Source organism: Zalophus californianus, chromosome 10, assembly GCF_009762305.2.
Source record: "Zalophus californianus isolate mZalCal1 chromosome 10, mZalCal1.pri.v2, whole genome shotgun sequence".
NCBI classification, from domain to species: Eukaryota; Metazoa; Chordata; class Mammalia; order Carnivora; family Otariidae; genus Zalophus; species Zalophus californianus.
Window position 1 is genome coordinate 105,299,946 of NC_045604.1, and position 27,988 is coordinate 105,327,933.

A 27,988-nucleotide genomic window follows, 5' to 3' on the forward strand; every position below is an offset into this window, starting at 1 on the left:
TAGCACTGTCGACAGCCTCCAGGGCAAGAGAACACCCACAAGATACAGGCTGCAGATTCAAAGCAAGAGTTGTGACACACATCTTGTGAGGAGATTAGGAAACCAACAGTACAAAGACAGTAGAACAAAAAATAAACACAAAACTAACCAGCCAGTCCCTGACGAGAGAAACACAGGTTCCAAAATGTACAGCCACGGGTGTGCTAATTTATTAGGGATGAATTTTCCATTTCAGTTTCCTGGGAAAGAAAAATTCCGGTGGCTTGAATTGTTTAAAAGACACAAGTGATCACAGATGTCGCCTGGCCCAGGGTGGGGACCAGGAAAATCCATACTGCAAAAATGAGAAAAAAGTAAAATGTTTCTTAGTTTCCCTTCGCTCAAAACCACTATTTCCTTAATTCTATCAAACTCCATAAAAGGCACAAAATGCACTAGACACTTGGAACTGGAGATAAATAGCCCCCAAAGTGAGCAAAGGCTCCAATTCAAACCATCTCTGTCCCTCCCGCTGGCCAGAGAGACTGCCCCGGCTCACCTCGCACCTGGTTCAGATCCCCCTACTGCAGGTCGAAAATGCGACTTTTGGCCAATTCACTCCCTCCCTTCGGGTTGGGCCAGGACTCCCCACACTCTGCTCTGGTCCAGAAGAGCTGGGATTCTCTGCTTATTTTTCTGAAAGCTTTCTTCACACCCCAAGTTGCCCTTCCTATGACTCGGCTTCCTGGCTGAGCCCCACATCTCCCTATGCACATGCTGGGGGCTTCTCAATTCACACTTGGGGACTGGGAGCTGCTGGGTGGCAGCATGTATCATGGGGTACAGTCTGCCCCTCAGCGGGAGGAAGTGGGGTTCCTGCACCATGCAGTGCGGGCTGGCCCAGAGCCAGGGCCATTTCCTTCAGCAAGCCTGGAAACAGGCCCACTCCTGTCACATTGCTTCCCAGCCTTCCCTACAGCTTTGGAACAACATAACACAGGTCTGAACAAAACCTAAAGTGTTTCTGTTCTTTACTAAATAAACATTTCTTTCACAGAAACCAGTCCAAACTCATCACTGTCCAAACACCAGGGGCAGAAGGTAATACGTGTTCACTATCAGTGGGAACCTGAATGAACTCTGCTCGGTGGTGCCCCAGGGGTCCAGGAGCCGGTCCTCTCTGTCCCACAGGCATGGAGGCCTGCCCACAGGTGGGGTCGTCAACGGTCAAGATGGGTTCCCACTTGCTTCCCTCCAGCAAAGCGCTGGGAGGGGAAATGAGTTGAAACAGAGCCTCCTTTTCCCTCGGGTTGTGTGGAGGGTCTTCTGAGGCCCTGGTCACAGAATGGGCCAGGCTCCAGACAGCCCACTAGAGCAAACACTGTCATCGCCCCGTGATGAAGCTGGGCTGCTCCTCCTCCTCTGTTCCAGATGCTTCCTCAGAGCTACTGGATGGCTGCTCCTGGGACTGACTGGATCCTGTAATCACATGACATCTGATTAGAGACATACAAATTCACCCGGAGAACCAAGGGACATTTTAAAAATGGAGGAGCACTGAGGAGAGATTATGAACTGCAGTTTGCCCTTGAACGGTGCAGAGGTTAGGGGCACCAACTCCCCATGAGGTCAAAAATCCACGTATAAATTTTTTTTTTTTTCCTTTAAAGTAGGCTCCATGCCCAGCGTGGCCTGAACTCATGATCCTGAGATCAAGACGTGAGCTGAGATCAAGCTGGATGCTTAACCAACTGAGCCACCTCGGCGCCCCTTCATGTCTAACTCCTGACTCCCCCAAAATGGAACTACTAATAGCCTACTGTTGACCAGAAGCCTTACCCATTACATAAACAGTCCTTTAACCATTATGTATGTAATATGTATTGCATAGTGCCTTCCTACAATAAAGTACATTTGAAAAAAAGCTAGATAGAAGAAAATGTTATTAAGAAAATCAGGAAAATACATTCACAGTGCTGTACTGTAAAACCCCCACATGTATGCAGACCCACGCAGCTCAAAGCCATGCTAAGGGTCAGCTGTAGCGCCCACACAGTATGAGGAGCCAGAGGAGGTCCTCACGTCCATCGGCCCCTCGTGCCACCTCCAGGATATAAAGGGTGGGTCACAGAACTGATCTACCACTGCTGGCAGCTGAATCTCATCTTTGTGAAGAAGGTCCGACAGCATCCATAAAGGGAGCCCAACACCCCATCAATTGGGCCTCACTGCTTTTTATTTTTTTTAACATTTGACAGAGAGAGCGAGAGAGCAAGCATACAATTAGGGACAGCAGCAGAGAGAAGCAAACTCCCCGCTGAGCAGGGAGCCCAATGCAAGACTCGATCCCAGGACCTTAGGATCATGACCTGAGCTGAAGGCAGACGCTTAATGGACTAAGCCACCCAGGCGCCACCCCCCCCACTGCTTTTTCGATGCTGCCCCCCCCCCATGTGTATCACTGTCACCATGGCAGGGCCATGTCCCCAGCCAGCCCTTTAACACTTCACATTAGGCCAGCAACGCTCCTGCCCAAGTCTCAAGCTCTCACGACAGTTTGCAAAAGGATTCAAAAACTATGTGGCAGAGGGCCCTGCCCACAACAAATATGCCAGCTTCCCAGCTCTTCCCACAGACCCAGAAACCTTCTCTGTTGACACTCTATGTGCAGCTCTGAATTCCAATGTTTCCCCGGCATGACTGTCGGTACCCACAGTGCAGCTGAGCTGGCCAAAAGCTGAGCAGAAAGACAACTTGTTCCCAGCTCCCCCTCCACCTCCTCCTCCCCTCTCCTTGGGAGCAGGGCAGTGGGCGAGAGTTGGAACAGGAGAGCCAGAGCCCACAGAGGCAGCCTTGTCCTCCAGCCCCTTGCAGGCACTGTAGGCTCCCTAGGCCCACCAACAGGCCTTCTCCCTGCAGATGTGCAGGAACTTGCTCCAGCACCCCCAGAGCCCACAGGGACCCAGAGCTTTGCTACTGCTGTCGTCACAGGGTCAGACAGCTTCAAGGTGGGGGCCCTGGAGTGCTCAGGGCACAGCACAGTCTACAGTCACCCTCACACCCCAGGGTGGGCCACTAAAGAACACTGGCTGGCAATGGCACTGGCTGGAAACCATCGCTCAGATTTAGTTTCATTACTTTATGATATTCCTCCTTCTCCTCAACCTCATGCTAAAAGGAAAGAGAAGTTTCAAAAGTACACTGAGCATGTTTTATTTTTTTTTAAAGATTTTATTCATTTATTTGACAGAGACAGACACAGCGAGAGAGGGAACACAAGCAGGGGGAGTGGGAGAGGGAGAAGCAGGCTTCCCGCTGAGCAGGGAGCCTGATGCGGGGCTCGATCCCAGGACCCTGGGATCATGACCTGAGCCGAAGGCAGACGCCTAACGACTGAGCCACCCAGGCGCCCCGAGCATGTTTTATTTTTTAAGGTTTATCTATTTTAGAGGCGGGGAAGGGGCAGAGAAAGAATCTCAAGCAGACTCTACACTGAGCGGGGAGCCCGACGTGGGACTCAGTCTCACAACCCTGAGATCATGACCTGAGCCAAAACCAAGAGTCAAACACTCAACCGACTGAGCCAGCCAGGCGCCCCAAGCATGTTTCAATAACTAATATTTGTAGAAAACCTCTTATGTGGGGGTGCCTGGGTGGCTCAGATGGTTAAGCGTCTGCCTTCAGCTCAGGTCATGATCTCCAGGTCCCGGGATCGAGCCCCGAATTGGGCTCCCAGCTCAGCAAGGAGTCTGCTTCTCCCTCTCCCCGTTTGTGCTCTCTCTCTCAAATGAATAAATAAAATCTTAAAAAAACAAACAAACAACAACAAAACCTTCTTATGTGCCAGGCACATGCTAAGTCTTTCCATATACCACCTTGTTTCACTCTAACAGAAATCTATGAGATAGGGCCACCTGGCTGGCTCAGTCAGTGGAGTGTGCAACTCTTGATCACAGGTTTGTGAGTTCAAGCTCCACGTTGGGTGTGGAGATTACTTAAAAAGAGAAGTCTAAGAGACAAGTACCACTACTACAGATCCATTTTACAGATGAGGAATGGAGTTCACAGAGGTTATGTAACTTGTTACTCAAGGTTTCATAATCACTAAGAATCAGGACTCTGATGTGGACTGACTCTCTGGGCCTCTGCCAAACTGTGCCTGCAGAAGTGCCCAAGGAAACTGAGGCAAAAGGAAAACGAGGTAGAGACGGGGGTGAGGTGAGCACACTGAATGGATAAGCAAAGTGTAGTCTGTGTACACAGCGCAATATTACTCAGCATGAAAAAGGAAGGACATTTTGGGCGCCTGGGTGGCTCAGTCGTTGGGCGTCTGCCTTCGGCTCAGGTCATGATCTCAGGGTCCTGGGATCGAGCCCCACATCGGGCTCCCTGCTCCACAGGAAGCCTGCCTGTCCCTCTCCCACTCCCCCTGCTTGTGTTCCCTCTCTCGCTGTGTCTCTCTGTTAAATAAATAAAATCTTTAAAAAAGGTGGGGGGAGGACATTCTGACACCTACCACAACATGGATAAACCTTGAGGACCTTACGTTCAGTGAAACAAGCCAGCCACAGAGAGACAGACACCTATGGTTCCAATGCACAGAGAGAGAAAGTAACCTGGTGGTTGCTAAGGGCTGGGGGGAGGGGGAAGGGGGAGTTAGTGTTTAATTAGGTACAGTTTCCATTTTATAAGATGAAAAGTTCTGGGGATGGACGGTGGTGACAGCGGCACAACAGTGTGAATGCACTTAACACCACTGAGCTGTCACTTAAAAATGGTTAAGATGGTAAATGTTATGTGTATTTTACCACAATACAAAAAAAAAAAAAAAAAGAAAGAAAAGAAAAACCATGCATGCCATGGAAAGATGGGAGTGAAAAACTAGAGATGCATCAAAAACCTGGCTCTGAGCCCCTGGACGCTAGGGCAGTACCCCCCAGCTCCCTGAGCGTGGCACTCCCAGAAAAGGATGTTATTTCTATGGCAAGCGGTGTGACCGGTCCAAGGCCTGGGCCCTCAGTCTCCACCCCGAAGGCCAAGGGGAACACAGTCGTTGCCACTTGTAACCCATTCCCTGTATAACAGCCAGGGGCCCTGCTCTAGAACTCGGGCTCCAAGGTGGAAACTGCTGATGATTTGCTTTGTTCCATAACTTAGTCATACTCTGCCTCAAGGTTCTCTAAGAAATGCCAACCCCTGCATAGATCTGAACAGAGCAGGATGGGTGCACAGGATTTGATCTTCAACTCAGATCTTAAAGAAAGAGTAAAACTTTGACTTGGATGCTTGTGCAATGGGTGTTCTGGATGCCCGAGATGCTGGCTACAGGAGGAAGGCGCAAATCATCCCCTGTGATTGAAAAGCCCTTGGAAATGGGGTACCTCACCTAATAGCAAACACAACAGATGCCTATGTGTGGGAAACATGTTGTCAGGGCCTAGAAGCATTACTCTCCAAGAGAAGTCTAGGAATCTGGTGCACACTCAAATCCTTTGGTAACTTGACAAAGTTATTTCACTTGCTCATTCTTACAACATAATGAAAAAATAAAGTGTTTATCAATACTATGTTTAGTTATCAAGGACACAAGAATCAAAAAGAGGCTGTCCCAAATTAAAACAACAGTGAGATACCACAACACGCAGACTAGACTGTCTAAAATGAAACAAACTGACGCTGCCACTTGCTGGTGAGGTTGAGGAGGACAGCAGCTCCTGTTTACTGCTGGTGGGAGTGCAAGATGGTCCAGCTGCTCCGGAAGCTAGCCTGTCAGTTTCTTACACAGCGAAACACATCTTATCACAGGACCTGGCAATCACCCTCCTAAGGTGTATACTCAGCTGATCCGAAAACACACCCACACGAAAGTCATCACATAGATGTTTGCAGCGGCTTTCTTCATCATCACCAGAAACAGGATGCAACCAAAATGTCCTTCAATAGGTGAATGGATAAATAAACCATGGCATAGCCATACGATGGAATACCATCCCACAATAAAAAGGAATGAGCTATAAAGCCAGGCAAAAGCATGGATGGATCTTAAATGCATTTTTCTAAGTGAAAGAAGCCAGCTGAAAAGGCTACATGTTGTAGGACTCCAACTATATGGCATTATGGAAAATGGTGAACAGACGGGTGGTTGCCAAGGACTGTGGGTGGGAGGAGGCTGGAGGTGAAGCACGGGATTCTTTTTAAGGCAATGAAACAATTCCGTAGGATATTGTAATAGTGGCTACAGGATGCCATGCATTTGTCAAAACTTACAGCACAAAGAATACATCTTAGTGTATGCAAATTTTAAAAGTTATTTAGGATCCCAGGACGAATGCAAAAGGTGACATATGAATTCAACCCTATAACAAACGGATGAAACAACTTCCGTGAAGGGGGTGGGGGAAAGTGCTGCCCTAAGTAATTTTGGAAACAGCAGAGTCTGTAAGACCAAAGGCAAAGGAACTGTACAGAACACTGGACTCTAGCTGATGGAAGTGTTTCACACAGGTAACAGGTTAACAATTCTGAAGCCACTATCCACATGCACTGGAACTGGACAACTGAATAAATGAATGGTGGAGGGTAAAGGCCAGATTCCTCATTATGAGAGTGGGAGGTTATGGGCAAACAAGCTGGAATGATCCATGTGGCAATGGATCAGAGTTGGAGACATCAGTATAAACTCAGGTTAGCATAATAGAGATCGATACAGATAGTTACGCATAAAAATATCTATAAATATGTGTACACACACTGGTTAGTACACATGCATATTTCCTTGTTCTATCAGTTAAGGGGGCCTACAAACAACAGCCCAGCAGCAAAGAACATGCCTAACCCCCAGATCTTGGTTTCTAAAACAATAAAACAAATCAAGACTCCTTGGAGAAATGGCTGGTTCTGGGTCTGGGTCAGGAAATATAAAAGGTAAGTCTAGAATAGCTTATAGTGCCAGAAAGTAAGAATGTGCTTAAAAAAAAAAGAAAAAGAAAAAAAATCCAAATCCAATAATGATGGGAGTATGTAAAAGGGACACAGGATCCAAAGGAAAGAGCCTCCCATGGCCAAAGCTGGAACAAGATCAGTAACAAAATAAATAAGGTGGTACTGGATTCAACCTGAAGTATAAAATAAATGTCCACAAGTCCATATTGATATAAATAAATAGGGGAGAAGAGATCAATCTGTGTAAAAGGATTTCAAATAATTCATGTAGCTACTCCACCCTCACAGAGAGGGTACATAAACCCCTCACTCTTTACATGTGGGCTGCATGCAGTGCCTTCTTTCCAAAAAGTACAGCGTGGGAAGGGAGACAAAAGGAGTGAATTTACAGTAGACAATCCTGACAGGCACGGCCTCAGCCAGGTGATCGAGGTCAACACATCAACAGTGCAAGTCATCTGGACAGTAGAGAGCCTTGATATGATGTGATTAAGAATGGAACTTTATCTGTGTGGCCTTCCTCCCCCAAAATAAATAACTCTAGTTTAATCAGGAGAAAAAAAAATCAGACAAATCCCAATTGAGGGATATTCTACAGGACACCCAATCCTCCAAACCCTCAAAGGCATCAAAACAAGCAAGTCTGAGAAACTACCACAGCTAACAGAAGCCTAAGGTTACGTGGTGATGAAATGTAACAGGATATCCTGGACGGGCTTCTGAGCAAGAAAAAGGCATTAGGTAAAAACTAAGGAAACCTGAATAAAGACTTCAGCTAATACATCTATCAATACTGGTTCATTAATTGTGTTAAAACTGTTAACTTCAGATGTTAATAAAAAGGGAAGCTGGATATGGGAATCCTTTGAACTATACTATCTCTGGACTTTTCCTGTAAATCTAAAACCATTCTAAAAGTTTTTTATTAAAAAAAAAAGAGACACTGCCTTACACGCATGGAATTGGGATTTTATAGCTGAATAGTGTTGGGGAAGAAGAATTTCCTATGCCCTTCAAGGTCCTTCTAGCTGGACTAAGAATCAAACTGACATGAAACAGTAATAGGAGAAAATCAAATTTAGTTTTTTATGTATGGGGAATCCAGACAGACACAAAATTCCAAAAACAGGCAACAGGAAGGCTTAAGTGACATCCTGAGCATAGGAGAGGGGCAGGAGTCTGAGGATACAAAGAGGTGGAACACCATTAGCAGGAAGGTAACAGGAGATGTTTGGAAAACAAAGGTTGCCCTATTGTGCAGATAATTTCTTAGGTAAAGAGGAATCTCTATTAATAGCTCTCTTCCTGGTACAGCAGGCAGTTGAGGGGGAGGTATAAGAGCTTTTCCTGAATCTGCTGGGGTTTGACTCCTTATAACTCGTGAGAATTAGTAACAAGAAACCTTACCAAAAACAGAGTTGAGGGGTGCTGGCACCCTACCCCTCACCATCAGTTGCAGATCCAACAAGAAGAAATGGACTCCATCTTTTATGTGGATACTACTCTACTATCCCAGGTGGAGAAAGAAATGCTTTCCATGTACCCCCCCCCAAAAGCTTAGCCAATGAGAAGCCACCGTACTTGAATTCCCAGTTTACTCCACTGAACTTTTAGTTTATAACAGCCTTCCCAATCTACCCCTTTTCTCCTTAAAAAAGCATTACCTCAGGGCACCTGGGTGGCTCAGTTGGTTAAGCGTCTGCCTTCAGCTCAGGTCACGATCCCAGGGTCCTGGGACTGAGCCTCGCACTGGGTTCATTGCTCAGCTGGGAGTCTGCTTCTCCCTCTCCCTACCCCTCACCCCTGCTGGTGCTTGCTCTCTCTCTTGCTCTCTCTCTCTCTCTCTCTCTCTCACACACACACAAACAAATAAGTAAAATCTAAAAAAAGAAAAAAAGGCACTACCTCTCCTTTGTTCTCTAGACTTGCCTGAGGTTTGGCCATGGCTTGTTTGTCCCAAACTGCAATTCTTTTATTCCTGAATAACTCCCTTTTTGCTGGTAAAATAACTGGCAATTCTTATTTTTAAGGTTAACAAACTCAAAAATAATGTTCATGCCAACGTGGCCTATCTTGGGGCAGCCTGCCCTTGGCTCCTTCAAGAGATAACTGCGTTATGTGATTTAGCAGATTCTCTAAACCAAGTAAGTAAGTGCAGAGCTCTGGGAGCAAGGTGGAGGGAAAGGCTAGAATGGTTAATAAGGGTAGGAAAGGTCTTACGAAGAGAGAAAACATTGCAAGAGGAAGGTACAGGATGACTAGAAGCTCTTCAGGCAGATGGGGAGTCAGGTAGCGTGAAAAAGGAAAGAGCACAGAGCCCCGAGCATGTGAAGTGAGGTGGAAGAACAGAGGTGTACACCTGGCGGGGGCAGAGAACTCGTGGAAGAGAGCAGCCAGACCAAACTGGTGGAGAGACTGGAAAGGGAACCGGGAATGCAGGAGCTGCTGACTAGATTGCAAGCAGGGTCACCCTGTGGGCAGGTGCACTGGACAGTGGAGACACATTACCTGGGTTCCAATCGTGCCCCGTCACTCCCTCCCTCTAGCTCTGTTTGGTGCCTACAGTCCCTCAACTCTAAATGGGAATAAAACCACTGCCAAACGATCTCTCAGGGCCACTGGGAGGATAATATTAAAATCTGCAAAGCACTTAACAGCTGTGGGTACGTAACAAATGTTCAATAAACGTTAGCTATTATTATATAATTTTTTTAAAGTAAACTGCACCCCCAACGTAGGGCTTGAACTCACGACCCTGAGATCAAGAGTCGCATGCTCCACGAACTGAGCCAACCAGGTGCCCCTCTTATTATATAAAATTAAAAAAGAAAAAACAAGTCAAAAATTGAGTCATTTGCCCCCATCCCCAACAGCAAACCAAGACTTATAGTTTCAATCTATCCCAGGAATGTGACTTTTTAACACTCGACCTGAAATTTCCCGATCAACACTAGAGAGGTCATATGCATGATAAAAACCCTGCCCTTCCCTTTTCCCCCAAAAAGATTTCCTGGCCTGAAACAATCCTTTCTTTTCTTTTGCTTATAACTTCTTGCCCCACCCTCCTGCCAATAAAAACCTTCCTTTTTTAAACCTCCTGGGGGCATCTCTCTACTTGCTAGATGGGATGCTGTCCGACTCATGAATTGCTTAATAAAACCAATTAGATCCTTAAATTTACTTGGATGAATTTTGTTTTTTTAACAATCAGCAAAAGAACAAAGGACTGTCTAATCTCTGTTTTAAAAAAAAGAACTTTGGAGGTTGTACAAAGGTGGGAGAAGTGGGGGCTGCGCCGGGAAGAGAGCGGAGGCTGCTACCCTGGTCCTGCCGGATCCGGATCTTTGTACAGTTTTTACTAAATCCCCGATAAGACCCTGACTGCTTTTGAAGTCATATTCTTATCCACATGGAGGAATAATTTTTAAAAGCCAGTGCCGGCAAGGAGACGGCAGAAGTGGAAGCTCGCACATCGTCGACGGCAGTAATAACTGGTACAACTCCTCTGGAAAGAAATGTATTTCAAGAGCCATGAAATCTTTTTATACTCTGTGCTATAGTAATTCCCACTAGTAGAAATCTGTCTTAAAGAAATAAACCATAAAGGGGGAAGGGAGGTAGGTACCTAATACTCACTAAGCAGTGTCTTCTAAAGAAGACAAAAACGAATCAATCGAAACGTCTAACAAAAGGGAAAGAGGTGTATCGCAGCAGGACAACTGCTGGATGTCATCAGTCACTGAACAAATTACGAAGGACTGGAAATGCTTACAGTATTAAATCAGCAAAACAGAAAACTGTTCATTCACTACACAGATGACATGCACATGCAGGGAGAGACAAAGCAAACGGACAGAAAGAAAGGGGATTTATTAGGATAATATATGAGTTGTTTCCATTACTGTTACACTATTGTTTATACAATATTTTAAAATCCAGGAATCTGAGATTTTACTCACGTATTTTAGGAAGACCAGGTAAATGCAACTGAGTGTAACTGAAACTGATATTAACTCATTTATTTACTTTCTAAAGTCTACTTGTTTTCGTAATCTCTACACCAACATGGGGCTTGAACTCATGATCCGAGATCAAGAGTCACATGCTCTTCTGACTGAGTCTGCCAGGTGCCCTAAAACAGATATTAACTTTTAAAGAAAACAGATGAAAGACCAGACTAGGAAAAAATCCTTCCTTGTACTATGGAATTGTAAGGACATGGGAAAATATTTATGAGACAATGTTATATGATAAAATTAGGACGATAAATACAGTATTTACATAAAAAGGCTTATATGATATATATTTAAAAACTGAAATAAAAGAAATGTCATCAAAGTGTTAAAATTACCGTTTTTAGTAAGGATTATAATTTAAATTTTTGACTTTATTCTTTTATGCATAATCCAAAAACTTCTAGAGTGATCATATATTATCTCTCTTTTTTAAAAGATTTTATTTATTTGAGAGACAGAAGGAGAGGGGACACAAATAGGGGGAGGGGGAAGGGCAGAGGGAGAAGCAGACTCCGGGTTGAACAGGAGTCAGGGGTGGGGGGGCCGGTGTGAGGCTTGATCCCAGGCCCTTGGGCTCATGACCTGAGCCAAAGGCAGCCGCTTAACCGACTGAGCCACCCAGGCGCCCCTATCATCTTTATTCTCAAAAGGCACAAAGGATATGGACGGTTTTCCAACAGAGCGTATGTAATAAGAATTTTGGCATTGAAACAACAGTTCAATCTATAGCATATTTTAAGTACCTTCTGAACACCAGATACCAGTTGAGACAGGAGTCTTAATTGGGGCAATTCTGTCATCCCTCGCCGCCAATAACATTTGGCAAAGTCTGGAGACATTTTTGACTGTCAGTAACCAGGGGACGGTGGGCACTACTGGCATCTAGTGGGCAGAGTTAAAAATCCCACGGTGAACAGGACACAGTCCCTAACAACAAAGAATTCTTCAGCCCAAAATGCTGATAGCGCTGAGCATGAGAAACTGCTCTAGGTTTCTTTGGTAGGCAGGCCTGTTAGGATAAGTAACACTGGTTTGGGGAGCTCAAGCTTCCAAATAATCCACCACATTGGCTTAAAGCCATCCCACGGTGTCATTCAGACGACACTACAGGGCGTCCTCACTGAATTACTGGACCAGTGTGGACAACAAACGGGGCTATTTCCTCTCCAACAATAGAACAGAACGCCTAGCCAGCTGCCCCTCACCACTTTTTGGAAGGGCCTCCAAAGCTGGAGCGATTTTCCGCCCTTTTCCTCAAGAACCCAGTGGTGCGCTGAAGCCACCTTGTGACCCAACTCAGTATCACCACACTAAGTTTCTCTTCATTTCAACCAGATAGCAAGAAAATCTATTTTCTCTTTGACAAAGTGAAAAATGAAGAAGGAAACGGAGAAGACACACACATCACCTTCACGACCAGCACCCTCTATCCTGCCCAATGGTTACAAGGCGTACCTGGCCATATAGTGTTAGTAATCACCGTTTCGTCTGCCCAGGTGCTAACTTCACAATTAAGCCTAAGAGCAGGACCCATATACTACAGCAATTTTCAAATCTGTTGGACGGCAGCCCACAAGCCGACACAGAAACTGAAAGAAAATTTCACAAATCACTGTATCCAGAGGTGTGACGCACTCTGACAATTTCTAGTCTGCTCTATTCACGTTGGGAAAAACGATAGCTGCAACCTGGAAACTGACTGCAGGATCCAGCGAGCAAAGATCACAACCTCGGTGTGAGAAGACACCGTGTTACCAAGGTGCGCAAACATCGTCTTTTTGACAGAACTGAAGCTCAAGACATGGGGAGGGGGAAGGGGTGGGGGCAGTGAGAGGGCACAAGGCGACCGTAAACAATCTGGAGGCCTGCATGCAAGCTCCCGGGGAATACCAAAGCCTGCTCTGTGAGCTCAGACAGGCTTAATAGCCTCGGGCAAATTAGAGGTGTCCGAGAACAGCAAAGTCGGCACACCTAATGTCTAAAAGTGGTCAGAGGAGGAGGATTCGAGAGGTCCGGCTCTGTGATGGTGCCAACGGGCTCCTTCTATTACGGAACCGATTACTAAAAAGTTAAAATGGGACCCCCGAAGACCCGATACAGGTTCATTAAGTACAAATTCAGAGCAAACTAATCACTCAGCTTCCTGTTACGGAAGAGTTTTTTTAGACTCACTGCTCAGGGAACCTCCCCCAAATATGGTGTATCTTAGTTACAGCAAGATGTTTGGCGAAGTTATCAAACTGCAGAATTTCAGATCTAGAAAAAGCTTATCAGTTATAAGCTAAAAAAGAACTCTCAAATAAGAGAAGCCAGACACTTGAGGTCAGGGTGAGCTGGAGGGAGAGCTAAGGCTAGAACTTACGTCTACTGTACTCACTCCGCAGCCTCAAATTACCTCTTAATTTCTTATGACACGTCTGTGAGTAAGGAAATAAGAGGGAGTCTGGCTGATTCTTAGCTGGAGAATTAACTCCACCCTACTGGTTTTAGTGAACAGGTCCCTGCCAGCCCACATGGAGCTCTCCCATGGACGCTAGAGGGCTTGGGCTCCGGCTCTGGCCCTGGCCCAGTCTGGCTCAACATTTTCATTCATGACAAAGGAGTTACGTTTATCAACTCTGCCCACGACAACCCCAGAAAAACATGGTAACATGCTGAATTTCAGATTGAGAATTCAAAAGGATTTTGGAACCTGAATCAACAGAGCCAACAGCACCAGGCTGAAATGCAAAAGAGCTACAGTCCTGTGTTTAGATTTAAAAACAAAACAAGAAAACAGAGGGTTCTAGGTAAGACAAAGCACACACATTTGACTCTTTCTCTCCACTGAATACAGGACCTGGACAGAATGATGGACTCCTGAGAAGCAAGCAGACGGGGGAAAAGACCAGCATACAAAGTGCCACTGGAACAGCTCTGAATTCCTGAGGTCCTCTCCCCCCTCGGTACCCCCAGCCTGGAGTTGGGACGATCTGATGTGCGGAAGTGGAGCCCGGGGACAGACGGAACTCCACGAGAAACCCTCCGCTTCTGGTCTGAGCGGTAAGAAAAGGACTCCCAATGCTGAGAGTAAGGGAAGTTGTGGTGTTTCTTCTTTTTTCTCCATTCTCTCACACCCTAGCTCCCAGGCAATCCTGCCAGAGTCACGGTGGCCACAGCACCTGTGGTGGCAATGGGGGCTTGCGGGCACAAACACTTCAGAAGAGGGGAGCCCTTCTCGCTGATTGGAGGAGCTGTGGTCCTAAGATGGCCGGGTAAGCCCTGCTGCTTTTCTTCTCTGTCCTCCCATTGCACGGCCCTGGAGGCAGGTGCAGCTGAAGGTAGCGTGTAACTAAAGCTTCAGTTTTCTGGCTAGAGGTCTGAGAAGGGGAGTCCCAGGAAACCAGAAAGTACAGGAGAGCTCATGGAGAAAAAGGAGATTAGAAAAGACATCGTAAGTCATTTATGAACTCCCGGGCTCAGCCTGACGGCGCAAGCATGGATGTGGCCCAAATCATCATATCAGACACTCTGAGACCCGAACTCAAAGAACTAAACCCTGCCTGGCCACCGTGCAGTGCATGCAGGACACACCTGGAGAGCTCGGCAAAACTTGGAAAACCGAACTGACGCTAGAACCACAACCTGCAGGAGGCTAGGGAGAACCCATGTTCTGGAACACAACCAGGCTGACTGCCTACTAAAACAAATACCACCAAGACCAAAGCCTCATGATGTAATACTCAAAATGCCCAGGGGGTGGCCTGGGTGGCTCAGTGGGTTAAGCGTCTGACTCTTGGTTTCAGCTCAGGTCATGATCTCAGGGTCCTGGGATCAGGCCATGTAAGGCTCCCTGCCCCCCGGCCCAGTTTGTGCAGTCTCGCTCGCTCTCTCTCCAATAAATAAAACATAAAAAAAAAGTCAAAATTTCAGAACTTTTCTGCAAAAACACAGTAATTGAGATAAAAAATTCACTGGGTAGGATCAATAGCAAAATAGAAATGGCACAGGAAAGAGATCGCTTGAAGTCAGATAGGTAGGAATTATCCAACAGGAAGAACAGAAACAAAATTTATTGAAAAAAAATTTCCAAATTTGACAAGACATGTACGCCTACAGATTTGAGTAGCTCCATGAACTCCAAACAGGATAAACCCAAGGAAATCCACGTGTAGACACATCATAATCAAACTGCTGACATCCAAAGACAGAAATCTTAAAAGCAGCCAGAGAAAAACAATGATAGAACAATTTGAATGATTACAAAATTTTCATCAGAAACCGTGGAGGCCAAAGTGGAACGGCATTTTTTAAGATTTTTTTAAATTTATTTATTTGACAGAGAGAGAGAGAGACAGCGAGAGAGGAAACATAAGCAGGGGGAGTGGGAGAGGGAGAAGCAGGCCTCCCCCTGAGCAGAAAGCCCGACGCAGGGCTCGATATCAGGACCCTGGGATCATGACCCAAGCCGAAGGCAGACGCCCTACAACTGAGCCACCCAGGCACCCCTGGAATGGCATTTCTGAAGTGCTAAGAAAAAACTGCCAACCTAGAATTTCAGATCTAGTGAGAATGTCTGTTAGGAACAAAGGTAGCATGAAGACAGCCTCATTTGAAGAAAAGCTAAGAAAATTATAGCCAGCAGACCTCTTCTGAGTGACGAAAAGAAGTTCTTCAGACAGAGGGGAAATGATGCCACAGAAAAGCCTGGACCAAGTACTTCTGGGTTCCCCTGCATGTAGGGAGGGAGAAGAGGGCTGGGAAAATAATGAGGTGGTTTGAGGAATGAGGTCCTAACAATCACATTTTAGTGTTATAAAATAAATTATTCTAAGAAATGGTAAGAAATAGCCTAAAACTATGCCATACATAGAATGTCACATAGCATATTTACAACTTAGAAGGAAATCGATTCTGGAAGGGACCAATCATTTTTAGTCTATCAGTGAAAGTCTGACTTTATCTGAAGACCAAAATCACAACTGTCCAACCAGGAGCTATGGCTGGTCAATCAGGGAAGAGTCATCAATTCGGTAATGTGGTCTGCAGCTGTCATGTGTTTGGTCTCTTAGCATCCTTGGTCCTTTCCATTGGACACCTCTCTTTCCCTGACTCTCAGCTCAGGGGCTCTCAGGGGAGTGGCTGATACCTCTGTCCCTGTGATGGGTTCAGAGGTGGACAGGACTGGTAGCACTATGGGATGGTGATACATGACTCAGCCCCTAATCCTCCTTGTTAACAAAATCTCATCTCAGTCTAGGGTGGCAATGTAGCCAGCTCCCAGGGATGAACCCTGACAGGTTAAAAAGATAATCACAACAATTCTGTTTTCTATTCATCTAGCTTAATAGCAGCAAGGGATGGCAAAGTCACCCAGTACTGACCAATGAAATATAAAATGACATCTGTTAGGCACTTTGGGGGGATCTTTTGCTCTTCTGTTTAAAAAAAAAAAAAAGACAAGTACCACTTCTTTCCCCTTTCTTTCTTCCTTGAACACAGGTATGATGCCAGGAGCCGCAGCAGCCATCTCATACCCACAAAGTAAAGACCAAGAGAAGTGCCGGGATACTGGGCCTGACACTGCTGAGCTGCTGAACCACACCAGGCTGCCACCTACCACCAAACTTCTTGTTATGTGAGAGAAATGACCTCCTCTTTGTTTAACTACTACTAGTTGAGTTTTCTGTTTCTTAGAGCCCAAAGCATTTTTTTTTTAAAGATTTTATTTATATGACAGAGAGTATAAGCAGGAGGAGTGGCAGGCAGAGGGAGAGGGAGGCTCCCCACTGAGCAGGGAGCCCCATGTGGGGCTCGATCCCAGGACCCTGGGATCATGACCTGAGCCACCCAGGTGCCCCGAGCCCAAAGCGTTCTTAACTGACTTGCCAAGTGACTCAATCAGAGCCAAAAAGACACAAAAACACTTTTGCTAGAGGCATCCCCTCAGTCTTTGCTTTAAAAAAAAAAAAAAAAAAAAAGATTGGGGCGCCTGGGTGGCTCAGTTGGTTAAGCATCTGCCTTCGGCTCAGGTCATGATCTCAGGGTCCTGGGATCGAGCCCCACATCGGGCTCCCTGTTGGCGGGAAGCCAGCTTCTCCCCTTCCCACTCCCCCTGCTTGTGTTCCCTCTCTCGCTGTGTCTCTCTCTGTCAAATAAATAAATAAAATCTTAAAAGAATACAAATAAAGATTTATTTATTTGAGAGAGAGCAAGCTAGAGAAAGAGAGCATGAGCACGAGCCAAGGGGAGGGGCAGAGGGAGAAGCAGACTCCCCGCTGAGCAGGGAGCCCGACTCAGGGCTGGTTCCCAGGACTCTGAGATCATGACCTGAGCCAAAGACAGATGCTTAACCGACTGAGCCACCCAGGTGCCTCTCCCCTCAGTCTTTCCCAGTGGATAAGAATGAGGCAGGGTGCATTCCCAGGTACCCCACAACCACAGGGAGGACATGTACCTGCCTGAGGACAAGGAGCCAGGGGACAGAGGGAGACAAAGAATGCCAGTAACATCACTGAGCTCCTTTACTAGCCATCCCTGAAGGGAGGTCTGTCCTGACTTAATGTGAGCCAGTATCTTTCCTTCTGTTTACCTTTCTGACACTTGCAATTAAGAGTCCTAACTAATAGAAATAAGTTCTCATTTCTTCAGTGGCCAGCCAACCAGCTCCAAACTCTAAATCTCATTCTTGACAAGTCAGCCATGGTGATCAACACTGAGAAAGATCACAACCAAGAAAAGTAAGTACCACTCACCTTCTTTTTGTTTCTTCTGTTCAAGTTTCATCTTCTTTGCCAATAATTTCTTCTCTTTCAACTTCTGGCTATAAATATAAAATACATTAATTCCTTCACTACCTTACTATATATTTTAAAAAATAAGTATCTACTTATAGAATGTTTAAAGACCTTATAATCGTACAAATGCTGTAATAACGAAAGGGAAGAAATACTTTCTTGTGATTCTGCTACTCCAACACCATCAGCATTATCAAGCTGGTTTCTTCTTGAATCAAAATGAAATCCTGGGGAGTCCTGAGGTAATTAAAGCAATCTCAGGAATACTGGAGATGTTTTTCATTCTAAGATATTTAGGGACTATTTTTATTTATTTTATTTTCTTAAATGACAATACTTTATTGCAGCATCAGCAAAGGTGAGATTTCTGAAGCTGGTGAAGACTGGGCAGCGTTTCCATGTGAAATGTTACAGTTTTACAAAGTTTTGTTTCTTATTTAATTCCACATGCAGAAACTGAAACATGGTAAAAGAAAAAAATGCAAAACAGCTAGAAAAAAAGATGTAATCAAGTTGTAGCATACAGACGTGCTCTTTAACTAAATTTACCAAGCCTATCAGAAAGCAAACAAAAGATGACTATCCCGCAATAAATTAACAGATTGCCAGAAACAGACTAAGAATTAGGGACTGTTTTTAGAATCCTGCTTAACTCTCTAAAGGATGAGGGAGCATTTATTAAAACACACACACACACACACACACACAGTCTACATACTGACATAATGTCACTGAGGGAGGTCACACAATTTAAGGAAGAAGCTAAAGAAAGTTTGCTCACGGGGCGCCTGGGTGGCTCAGTCGTTAAGCGTCTGCCTTCGGCTCAAGTCGTGATCCCAGGGCCCTGGGATCGAGCCCCATATCGGGCTCCCTGCTCGGCGGGAGGCCTGCTTCTCCCTCTCCCACTCCCCCTGCTTATGTTCCCTCTCTCGCTGTCTCTCTGTCAAATAAATAATAAAATCTTAAAAAAAAAAGTTTACATACTGTTAAAACTTGATGTTAAAATACAGAAGTGGAGGAGACCTAGAAATCTACCCGATCACCCAAGCACTGACCTGAGCTGTGGAGAATCTGTAACGGGTGGGGTGTGGGGAAGCATCAGCAATAAGTGACTTAATCTCTCCTCAGATACTGGAAGAAAGGCCATCCCTCTACTGGGTAACATCCAAGACCTCGACAGGTCATACACTGAACTTCTGACCACAAGGACTATTCATTCACCAGCTCTCACATTTCCTGCCTTTAAGTTTCATTGGTTATGAGAAGCCCCAAAGCCCTCACCGCTTTTTCCGCCGTTTTGCTGTCTGCTCCTCTGCAGCAGTTTTATTCCTCTCCAATCTCTTCTGAAACTCTGCATCCAATTTTTGCTGTGAAAAAAGAAATCATTTAGACACACTCTGGGCCGTGTATGAGAGCTCTAGAAGTCACACCACTGGGGGTGCTATAGGCACACTGAGGTCTCCAGGGCCACTTTAACTGGAAGAGGTTGCCCAACAGGTGGGACAAAAATCAATATATGCCTTTCTGATGGCGACCGTTACTTCTTCAGTTCAGTAAGATCCCACTACTACACAGTGAAGCATGAGAGCATGGGAAGGGGCACACTACTGGTTATATAGCCAGGGCCTTGGCTAGTGCGCTATTGTGATTTAGAGTAAGAAATCTACACAGCTGACCTTTGAACACAGGTTTGCACTGTACAGGTTCACCTACACGTGGATCTTTTTTGATAAATACAGGACACTACTGTAAAAGTATTTTCTCTTCCTTATGATTTTCTTAACATTCCTTTTTCTCTAGCTTAATCATAAGAATATAACATATAATACATATATAAAATATGTGTTAATCGACTGTTTATATCATCAGTAAGGCTTCTGGTCCATAGTAGGATATTAGAAGTTTTAGGGGAGTCAAAAGCTATATGCAGATTTTTTACTACATGGTAGGGGGCTTGGTGCCCCTAATCACCTTGTTTGTTCAAGAGTCAATTGTATTTGATCTTCACCATTTCTGGCACAGAGGCCCTAAAACTCTTGTAAATTTCCTATACAAGAGCCACAGAGGTATCTTTTATTTTTTTAAAGATTTATTTATTTATTTTGAGAGAATGAGAATGAGAGACAGAGTACATGAGAGGGGGGAGGGTGAGAGGGAGAAGCAGGCTCCTCGCCGAGCAGGGAGCCCGATGCGGGACTCCAGGATCATGACCTGAGCCGAAGGCAGTCGCCTAACCAACTGAGCCACCCAGGCGCCCATTAAAGATTTTATTTACTTGAGAGAGAGCGAGCGAGCAAGCGCACACACGGCAGGGAGAGGACAGAGAGAGATGCAGGCTCCCCGCCGAGCAGGGAGCCCGATGTGGGGCTCGATCCCAGAACCCTGAGATCGTGACCCGAGCCGAAGGCAGCCGCTCAACTGACTAAGCCACACAAGTGCCCCAAGGCATCTTTTATTATTATAATATTTAATTATGTTCCTGGTTCCTGAAATAGCTCCAGAAGTAAAGGTGAAACGGTGTCATTTTCATAACAAGCCCCTTTCAACCACAGTTTATGTTAATGAGTGACTTCAGAAAGCCCCTAAGGAAGAGGGTTGATCACCAGGGTAACTTTCAGTCCCACCGCCTATGCTCCACGGAGGGAAATGGGGCTGCAGGCGGAACGAATTACCAATGGCCAGTGATTTAACCAGTTTGTAGTGAAGCCCCCAAAATCCCAAAATGAGGGGCACCTGGGTGGCTCAGTGGGTTAAATGTCTGCCTTTGGCTCAGGTCATAATCCCAGTGTCCTGAGATCGAGACCCACATCTGACTCCCTGCTCAGCGGGGAGTCTGCTTCTCCCTCTCACTCTCCCTCTGTGTTCTCTCTCTCTTGCTCTCAAATAAATAAAATCTTTAAAAAAAAAATCCCCAGGGCGCCTGGGTGGCTCAGTTGTTTAAGCGACTGCCTTCGGCTCAGGTCATGATCCTGGAGTCCCGGGATCGAGTCCCACATCGGGCTTCCTGCTCAGCAGGGAGTCTGCTTCTCCCTCTGACCCTCTGACCCTCTTCCCTCTCGTGCTCTCTATCTCTCATTCTCTCTCTCTCTCAAATAAATAAAATCTTAAAAAAAAAAAATAATAAATAAATAAAATAAAAAAAAATCCCCAAAAGATGGGGTTCAGATGGCTTCCAAGTTGGTGAACATGTGGAGGTGCTGGGAGGGGATGAAGCTCCGTGTCCCCTTCTTCCATCTGGCTGTTCCTGAGTTCTGTGAGCCCCTGTAAGCAAATTAACTGAGCTTGAGGAGGGAGTCGTGGGAAACCTCGAACTCACAGCCAGTCAGTCAGAAGCCCAAGTGAAACCTGGGCCTGGGATTGGCCTCTGAGGTGGGCGGGGAGGCAGTCTCGTGGGACTGAGTCCCACGAGACTGAGTCCCGAACCTGTGGCATCCGATGTTATCACCAGGTGAACAGCATCAAAACTGAGTTAAATTGTGGGACACTCAGCTGGTGTCCCAGAATTGCCTGGGCTGCGGGTAATCCCCACACATTTGGTGACCAGAAGTGTTAGAAGAGTAGCAGAGAACTGAGAGTAGAGGACATGCATAGGAGTGCATTTTCACCTTACAGTGACCTGAGCTCATCAGATGAACGGCCAGAGCTGGAACCGTGGGATTTTCAGGTCCTAACTGACAACGGTTATAATGACTGATTCCACAGCAGCGTTAACCCCCACTGCCATCACCACCACTAGGCACACACACGTGCACAGAGGCATATGTGAGTGTGCACACATACACACAGACCCATCCCTTTTATTGGTCCTTCCTAGCAGCTCCCTATCTCTAAGCCTCTGTTTTCTCACCTGTAAAACAGGGAAAAGATTAATTCCTCTCTCCGAGTCTTCAGGAAGAATAACATTTGAAGACCTACAGGAAAGCACTTGTAAACCACAGATGCAATTGCTGTAAAGTGCCATCTCTTTCTCCTAGCCATAGCCACAAAGGTCAACAGGGTAAGTAAGGAGGACAAGGTGGCTTCAACAGCTCTGCTGGTCTGCACTGCCAGGGCCATGTGGATCTGCTTACAGTGGCATGGAAACTCTCTCTGAGAGCAAAAATCATGAAATAAAAAAGGGCTGGGGTACTTGGCTGGCTCAGTTGGAAGAGCATGCGACTCTTGATCTCAGGGTGAAGTTCCAGACCCACGTTGGTGTAGAGATTACTAAAAAAAATAAACTTAAAAAAAAAGGTCTCCTTTGAGAAAATCAGGTGATTAGAGGACAAGTCGAAAGTAAACGACTTGGGGCACCTGGGTGGCTCAGTCGTTGGGCGTCTGCCTTCGGCTCAGGTCATGATCCCAGGGTCCTGGGATCGAGCCCCGCCATCGGGCTCCCTGCTAGGCGGGAAGCCTGCTTCTCCCTCTCCCACTACCCCTGCTTGTATTCCTGCTCTCTCTCTCTCTCTCTGTCATATAAATAAAATCTTAAAAAAAAAAAAAAAGAAGAAAATAAACAACTCGAGGGGCTTCTGGGTAGCTCAAGTTAAGTGTCTGCCTTTGGCTCAGGTCATGATCTCAGAGTCCTGGGATTGGACACCCCCCTCAGGCTCCCTGCTCAATGGGGAGCCTGTTTCTCCCTCTCCCTGCCCCAGCTCCTGATCATGTGTGCTCTCGCTTTAACATAATAAGTAAAATCTGAAAAGGAAGGAAGGAAGGAAGGAAGGAAGGAAGGGAGGGAGGGAGGGAGGGAGGGGAAATAAACGACTTAAAGCTAAAAGCATGTGGTCTGTTTAGAAGCTGAGCCATACCCATCTCTCTCTGCTGCTGGAGCAGCTAACCCCTGCGGGCTGAGAACCTGCCACAAGGACTCAAGGAGCACCATGCGCTCTTTCAGCGATGACATCCTGTTAGTCACTGTGAAAGGTGAGGACGTGTGAAATAAGAACCTGGGTGTCTCTGGGGACTCAAGGTTTGTGAAACATTTTTCTGTATTTTCTCTGGGTCTTTAATCAATATATAAAAAGTTCAGACTAATGGTAGCTGAGCCAACTGCCTGCTCTATTTCCTTCCCTCTAAAGCAGTTTAAAAATTTTAAAAGTGCTTCTGATAGTTTTTACATAGTTTTCTTTATTCTTGACAGTGGAAACCCCACCATGGTTAACAGGTAGAGCTGTGTGACAAGCCACCAGAAACGAAAATGTCGCAAGTGGAGGATGGCAGTAGCTGGAGAAGAAACACCAACAGCTGGGGGCCAAGACAGGCTGCAGGACAAGCAAACACCAGGGGAAAATCACCACGGCAACGATTCCATTCTGTTTCCAAATCATACAGATATTTTTCAAACTCAATTTTGGCCATTCCAGTGAATTTTTACTTTTACGTATTTTCTTCTGTACCATGTCTATCTCTTTAATATTTTCCCTTGTGTTTTATGTTGGAAAATTTCAAACACAGAAAAGTTGAAGGAATTATACAGTCCATACGCCCACCCCCAAGATCCTACAATCGACATTTTGTTACTTGCTTGAACACGTCCGTCCGCCTATCTATACCCCTACCCGTCCACCAATCCATCTTATTTTTTTAACACATTTCAAGATACCAGGACACTTCACTTCTAAAGATTTAACCATGCACAGCATTAACTAGAGTTTAATATTTGTTAACGGTTTTTCTATTTTTTCCGCCTAAGGTAACACATACAACAAAACGCTCAAATCTTGTGTACAATTTGATCATACCAGAAAGTTCTCTCGTACCTCTTCCTATCCAACTGCCAGAGACAGTTATTGTTCTGATACACATACACGTTTAACACAGATTAGTCTTGCTCTTGTAGTTCATTACAAATGGAATCATATGATATGCTCTCTTTTACGTGAGGCTTCTTTCACTCAGCATGTTTTAGGAATCATCCATGTTGTCAGATGTGTCATTAGCTTCTTCCTTTTTATTGCTAAATAGTATTCTATTTAATGAATGATTTTTTAATTTTTAAAAACATTTAATTCCCTTATACAGGAGGAAATTCTACAGTGAGTCTTTTTTAAATCAAATTACTGGAAAATCAAATGTTATTGGATAAAGTGGTTTCTTCCTTTATAAAAAGCAAACAAATAATTTTCATTGTAAAGTATGTGAAGCTCTCTAAAACGAAATGTATTCAATGAAATAACAGGCATCATGGTTAGACTGAGGAAAAGGTCTTTTCCAGTGCATGCTGTAAGATCAGGAACAAGGGGCAATCTCTCATGCATGTTAGGAAGAGAAATCAGATTTGGAAAATCACAAAGAATTAGCCAAATAATATTTGTGGGTTTTTTGTTCTTTTTCTTTTTTTTAAGATTTTATTTACTTTGACAGAAAGAGAGAATGAATGAGTGTGGGGAGCTGCAGAGGGAGAGGGAGAAGCAGGCTCCCCAGTGAGCAGGGAGCCCAACGCAGGGCTTGATCTCAGGTCTCTGGGATCATGACCTGAGCCAAAGGCAAATGCTTAACCGACTGAGCCACCCAGGTGCCCCTGGCTTTTATTAATAGTCAGGTGGGAAAACACAGAAGCACTAAAATGTCAGTATTTTTTCCCCTGATTTTTACTAATAGCCAGTAATAAAATATAAAGGAGCACCTAGCACCACTGCAATAAAAATAACAAAATCTTCGAACAAATGTGAGATATATACCAAATCTCTATAAATCATTGAAAGATGCAGGAAAAAAAAAAGACAACATTTCCAGAGAGGATGACTAAACACTATAACATCCATTCTCATTCATTTTAAGTTATGGATTCAACTCAATTCTAGTAAAACAAAACAAAAACAAGATTTTTGGTGGGTAAAATAACTCCAAAATTCTATTTGAAAAATAAACGAAATATCCAGAGTATTTTTTAAGAACAACAAGAGAGAGGTTTTTGGGTCTTCCAGTCAGGTAATAAAAAGCTTAACAGTTCTCATAATACTGGGGCGCCTGGGTGGGTCAGTCGTTAAGCGTCTGCTTTCAGCTCAGGTCATAATCCCAGGGTCCTGGGATCGAGCCCGGCATCGGGCTCCCTGCTCGGCAGGAAGCCTGCTTCTCCCTCTCCCACTCTCTCTGCTTGTCTTCCCTCTCTCGCGGTCTCTCTGTCAAATAAATAAATAAAATCTGGGGCACCTGGGTGACCTAGTCATTAAGCGTCTGCTTTCGGCTCAGGTCATGATCCCAGGGTCCTGGGATCGAGCGCCGCATCGGGCTCTCTGCTGAGCGGGAAGCCTGCCTCTCCCCCTCCCACTCCCCTGCTTGTGTTCCCTCTCTTGGTGTGTCTCTCTGTCAAAAAAATAAAATCTTAAAAAAAAAAAAAAATAGTTCTCATAATACACTTTCCAAGGCTATTCCCAATTCTTTATTATTTACACCTGTCATGAAGAAATGCCAGCCTCTAACTAGAGCACTCAAAGAAGCAGACACATGAAAGCACACTACCATACACACCGAACACACAGCTACATGGAATTTAACCAGGAATTCAGCCAAAAAGAGAACAGTTAGAAATAATAACCCAGTAACTGATGTGGGAGATCCTGCTTTCTGTTCCATTTCAAGGCAAATGGCCTGGAGGCGAGAGGGGACTCTGCTGTCCCTTCTACACACACGGAAGTCCCCCTTCTCTCATTCATCTACTAGTGGGAGCATCTTGATGTGCTGAGTCCGACCAAGGAATAACCTGGATTTGATGTCTGTTTCCCATGCTGACTTTAGAAGGCAGCCTTCACCCAGGCCAAGAACCAGGTGTTATTTCCTCTTCTTTAAATGCTTTTTCCTAAAAGCCTAAGTGCACATTGCCCAAACCCAAGGGCTCGGCCAGCCTCTTTGCTCACTGACCTTCTCGGCCATCGCATCCATGTAGTCCTGTCGCTGGTACTCTCTCCGGCGCAGATGCCTGTAGACGTGGAACTCTCCACTGCCAGCCCCAGCGCTTGAACCTATAGTCAGGAGAGTCCAGAGTTCTTAATGAAATCCAGTTACCAACATAGGCTACCTTTAATCAAAAGGGACCAAAAAAAAAAAAAAAGAAACTGAAGTAATGGAATGGACCATTCCCCACTGCACTCCAGAACCTGGCACAGTGACTTGCATAGCGTAGTCATCATTAAATAATTATTGCATGAATGCTGAATGCGAAGTCACTAAAAACCCCACTCTAACATAGTAGGAAGAGGAACAAACTGTGGTTGAGAGACCAGAAACCTAGAAGATAGCTTAAGACCTTTCCCTCCCCTACCAGTTGCTTTCACATTTGACATGCTAAATTTCTACTGAGCTGAAAAGATGTCCATTTATATTAAGTTTAAAAAAAAAAAAAGGTTTACTAAGTAGTATGTGTTGAACAACCACATTTTTATAAAATCATTTTTTCTTAAACCTGAGTGGTTTTGACTACAGGAGTCTGAAAGGCTGTATCAGAATGTTACAAGTGGGGGGCACCTGGGTGGCTCAGTTGGATTGAGCAGCCAACTCTTGATTTAGGATCAGGTCATGATCTCAGGCTCCTGAGATCGAGCTCCGTGCTCCAGTGGGGAGTTGGCTTGGGATTCTCTCTCTCCTTCTCCCTGCTGTGCTTGCTCGCTCATGGACACGCACGCGCTCTCTCTCTCTCTCAAATAAATCTTAAAAAAAATGTTACAAGGGGAATGGTGGAATTACGGGGGTTCAAAATTTTTCATACCTCTGTTATTTATTCTTCTTTATAATTAGTATGTTAATTTACAACCCCAAAATAAAACTATTTCCAGTTAGAAAAAAACAATACAACGCATTATTTAAAACAATGCAGAAGAAAATTCTCTAGTGCCAAACCATAAGCGATAACACCCCTTCTTTGTAAGTACAAAATTACTGAACCAGTAAACTTTTTTTTCCTGTTAGAGATCTAATTAACAAATACTAACTGCAGCGTTTTTATATCTACACTTCAAAAATTATATTCACTGACACACATACACAAAAGCCATTACCCATTACATCTCGAACAAATTCTGGGGGAGGCCGAGGTGCCCATTCGCTCATTTTTTCTGGAATTGGAACTGCTTTGTCCTGCAACATTTAAACACAGAAGCAACTTTAAGTACAAACCTGTTGACAAATTCACATCTCTTAAAACCAAAGCGTTTTAACTGGATGGGTGAAATAAGGCTGCTCTGCTCCTTGGACCTAAAGCTGATTTTCTTCCCTGCCTTAGATTTACTTCATCCCATATACTTTGGGGTCTATCAGAGCCCATAGCCTTGCCAGGGCTACACCTAACTTTCCAAAGCAGAATTCAGAAACGTTAAGTCACCATTCATGGCTGGAAACTTCTAACCTTAACTCTACGACACCCGGAGTCAACCCGTTCTAGCCAAAGGTGTTAGAAGAGACCTCATCCAATTATTTTTATGACTGAAGGGACCGAGACCCTGACGGGAGAGTGACCTGCCCCAGGTATGTAGGCCAATGCCCCTCTAACAATCGGTGCTGTTTAGAAGAAAATAAACCCTTGTGCCGACCCACAGATTCCATCTTTCTGTGAACTTTCTGTGAACGCTTCAGTTCACAGAAAGTTAAACTAGAAGTGTCTTAGAGCACGGGAAACCGCTCCACAGCGCCCTCAACCCGCCGGGGCTCCCACATAAGGCCAGGGGAAGCTCACTATCTCCGAGGTAGCCTACTCCTTCCTAAGGGCTGACCCTGGGGTTCGGGTACTGAGTTCCTAAGTGCGGCGGCAGGGGAGGTGGGCCCGCGGGTCCCCGGAAGCGCTGGAAGGGAATGGCGCTGGGAGGAGCCGTCGAACCAGCGCCTCGTCTCACCGGGTTCTTCATGAGCCGCTCCAGCTTGAGCTTCTGCTCTTCTGCCGCATTTTTGGGGATGACGAGCGCTTGTGGTTCTTTCTTGGGCCTCGGCGGTCGCACCGAGGAGGCAGCCGAACTCGCCATCACAGCCTCCCTTCTCTCTCGGCGAGCGGCAGCGGCGGCGCGCACGTATGACGACAGCGCCGCGCGCCAGCAGCGCAAGCGCAGTCCGCTAGGCAGGGCGGGGCTGGAGCGGAGCCGCGAGCCCGAAGCAGGCTGCTGAATATTCCTGAGCTCGTGGCGGGGTGCGTTATCGTGATGAAAGCCGCTTGAATTCATTTCCTGTGTCTGAGCAAATCAGGGCAGCCGAGCGCCCACGTTCCTATGGGAGAGGGCCTTGCACGCCCGAGGGTTCGACCCCAGCCGGCCTCTCTAGTTCGCGTGCTCGTCATAGCTCCGCCAGCAGCCCTGCTAATGGCTCTCAGCA

General features: G+C 45.6%; 2 protein-coding genes and 1 long non-coding RNA gene across 4 annotated transcripts in view; 1 reads left to right on the forward strand and 2 right to left on the reverse strand.

Annotated features, from left to right (window-relative positions):
- The window catches only part of ORAI2 (ORAI calcium release-activated calcium modulator 2), a 16,796-nt gene extending 16,523 nt beyond the window's left edge, over positions 1–273 (reverse strand). Inside the window, exon 1 of the mRNA XM_027609960.1 lies at positions 149–273. The gene's annotated coding sequence lies outside the window, so the exon portion shown is untranslated. The remainder of the gene's footprint in view (positions 1–148) is intronic.
- The window catches only part of LOC113931856, a 9,226-nt gene extending 7,135 nt beyond the window's left edge, over positions 1–2,091 (forward strand). The window contains exon 3 of the long non-coding RNA XR_003522893.2: positions 1,650–2,091. This is a non-coding gene — a long non-coding RNA (uncharacterized LOC113931856). The remainder of the gene's footprint in view (positions 1–1,649) is intronic.
- Positions 188–27,988, reverse strand: PRKRIP1 (PRKR interacting protein 1). 2 transcript variants are annotated; one of them, XM_027609965.2, is made up of 6 exons: positions 27,520–27,965; positions 26,689–26,767; positions 25,556–25,656; positions 18,995–19,080; positions 17,672–17,739; positions 188–1,458 (listed from the first exon to the last, which is right to left on the reverse strand). In XM_027609965.2, exons 1-6 carry the CDS (start codon positions 27,838–27,840, stop codon positions 1,364–1,366), a joined length of 750 nt encoding a protein of 249 aa, XP_027465766.1. In that variant the 5' UTR covers positions 27,841–27,965; the 3' UTR covers positions 188–1,363. The 2 variants fall into 2 exon arrangements, with proteins under 2 accessions (XP_027465766.1, XP_027465767.2); XM_027609966.2 differs by lacking the exons at positions 188–1,458; positions 17,672–17,739; positions 18,995–19,080 and adding an exon at positions 20,764–20,974 and having other exon boundaries at positions 27,520–27,988.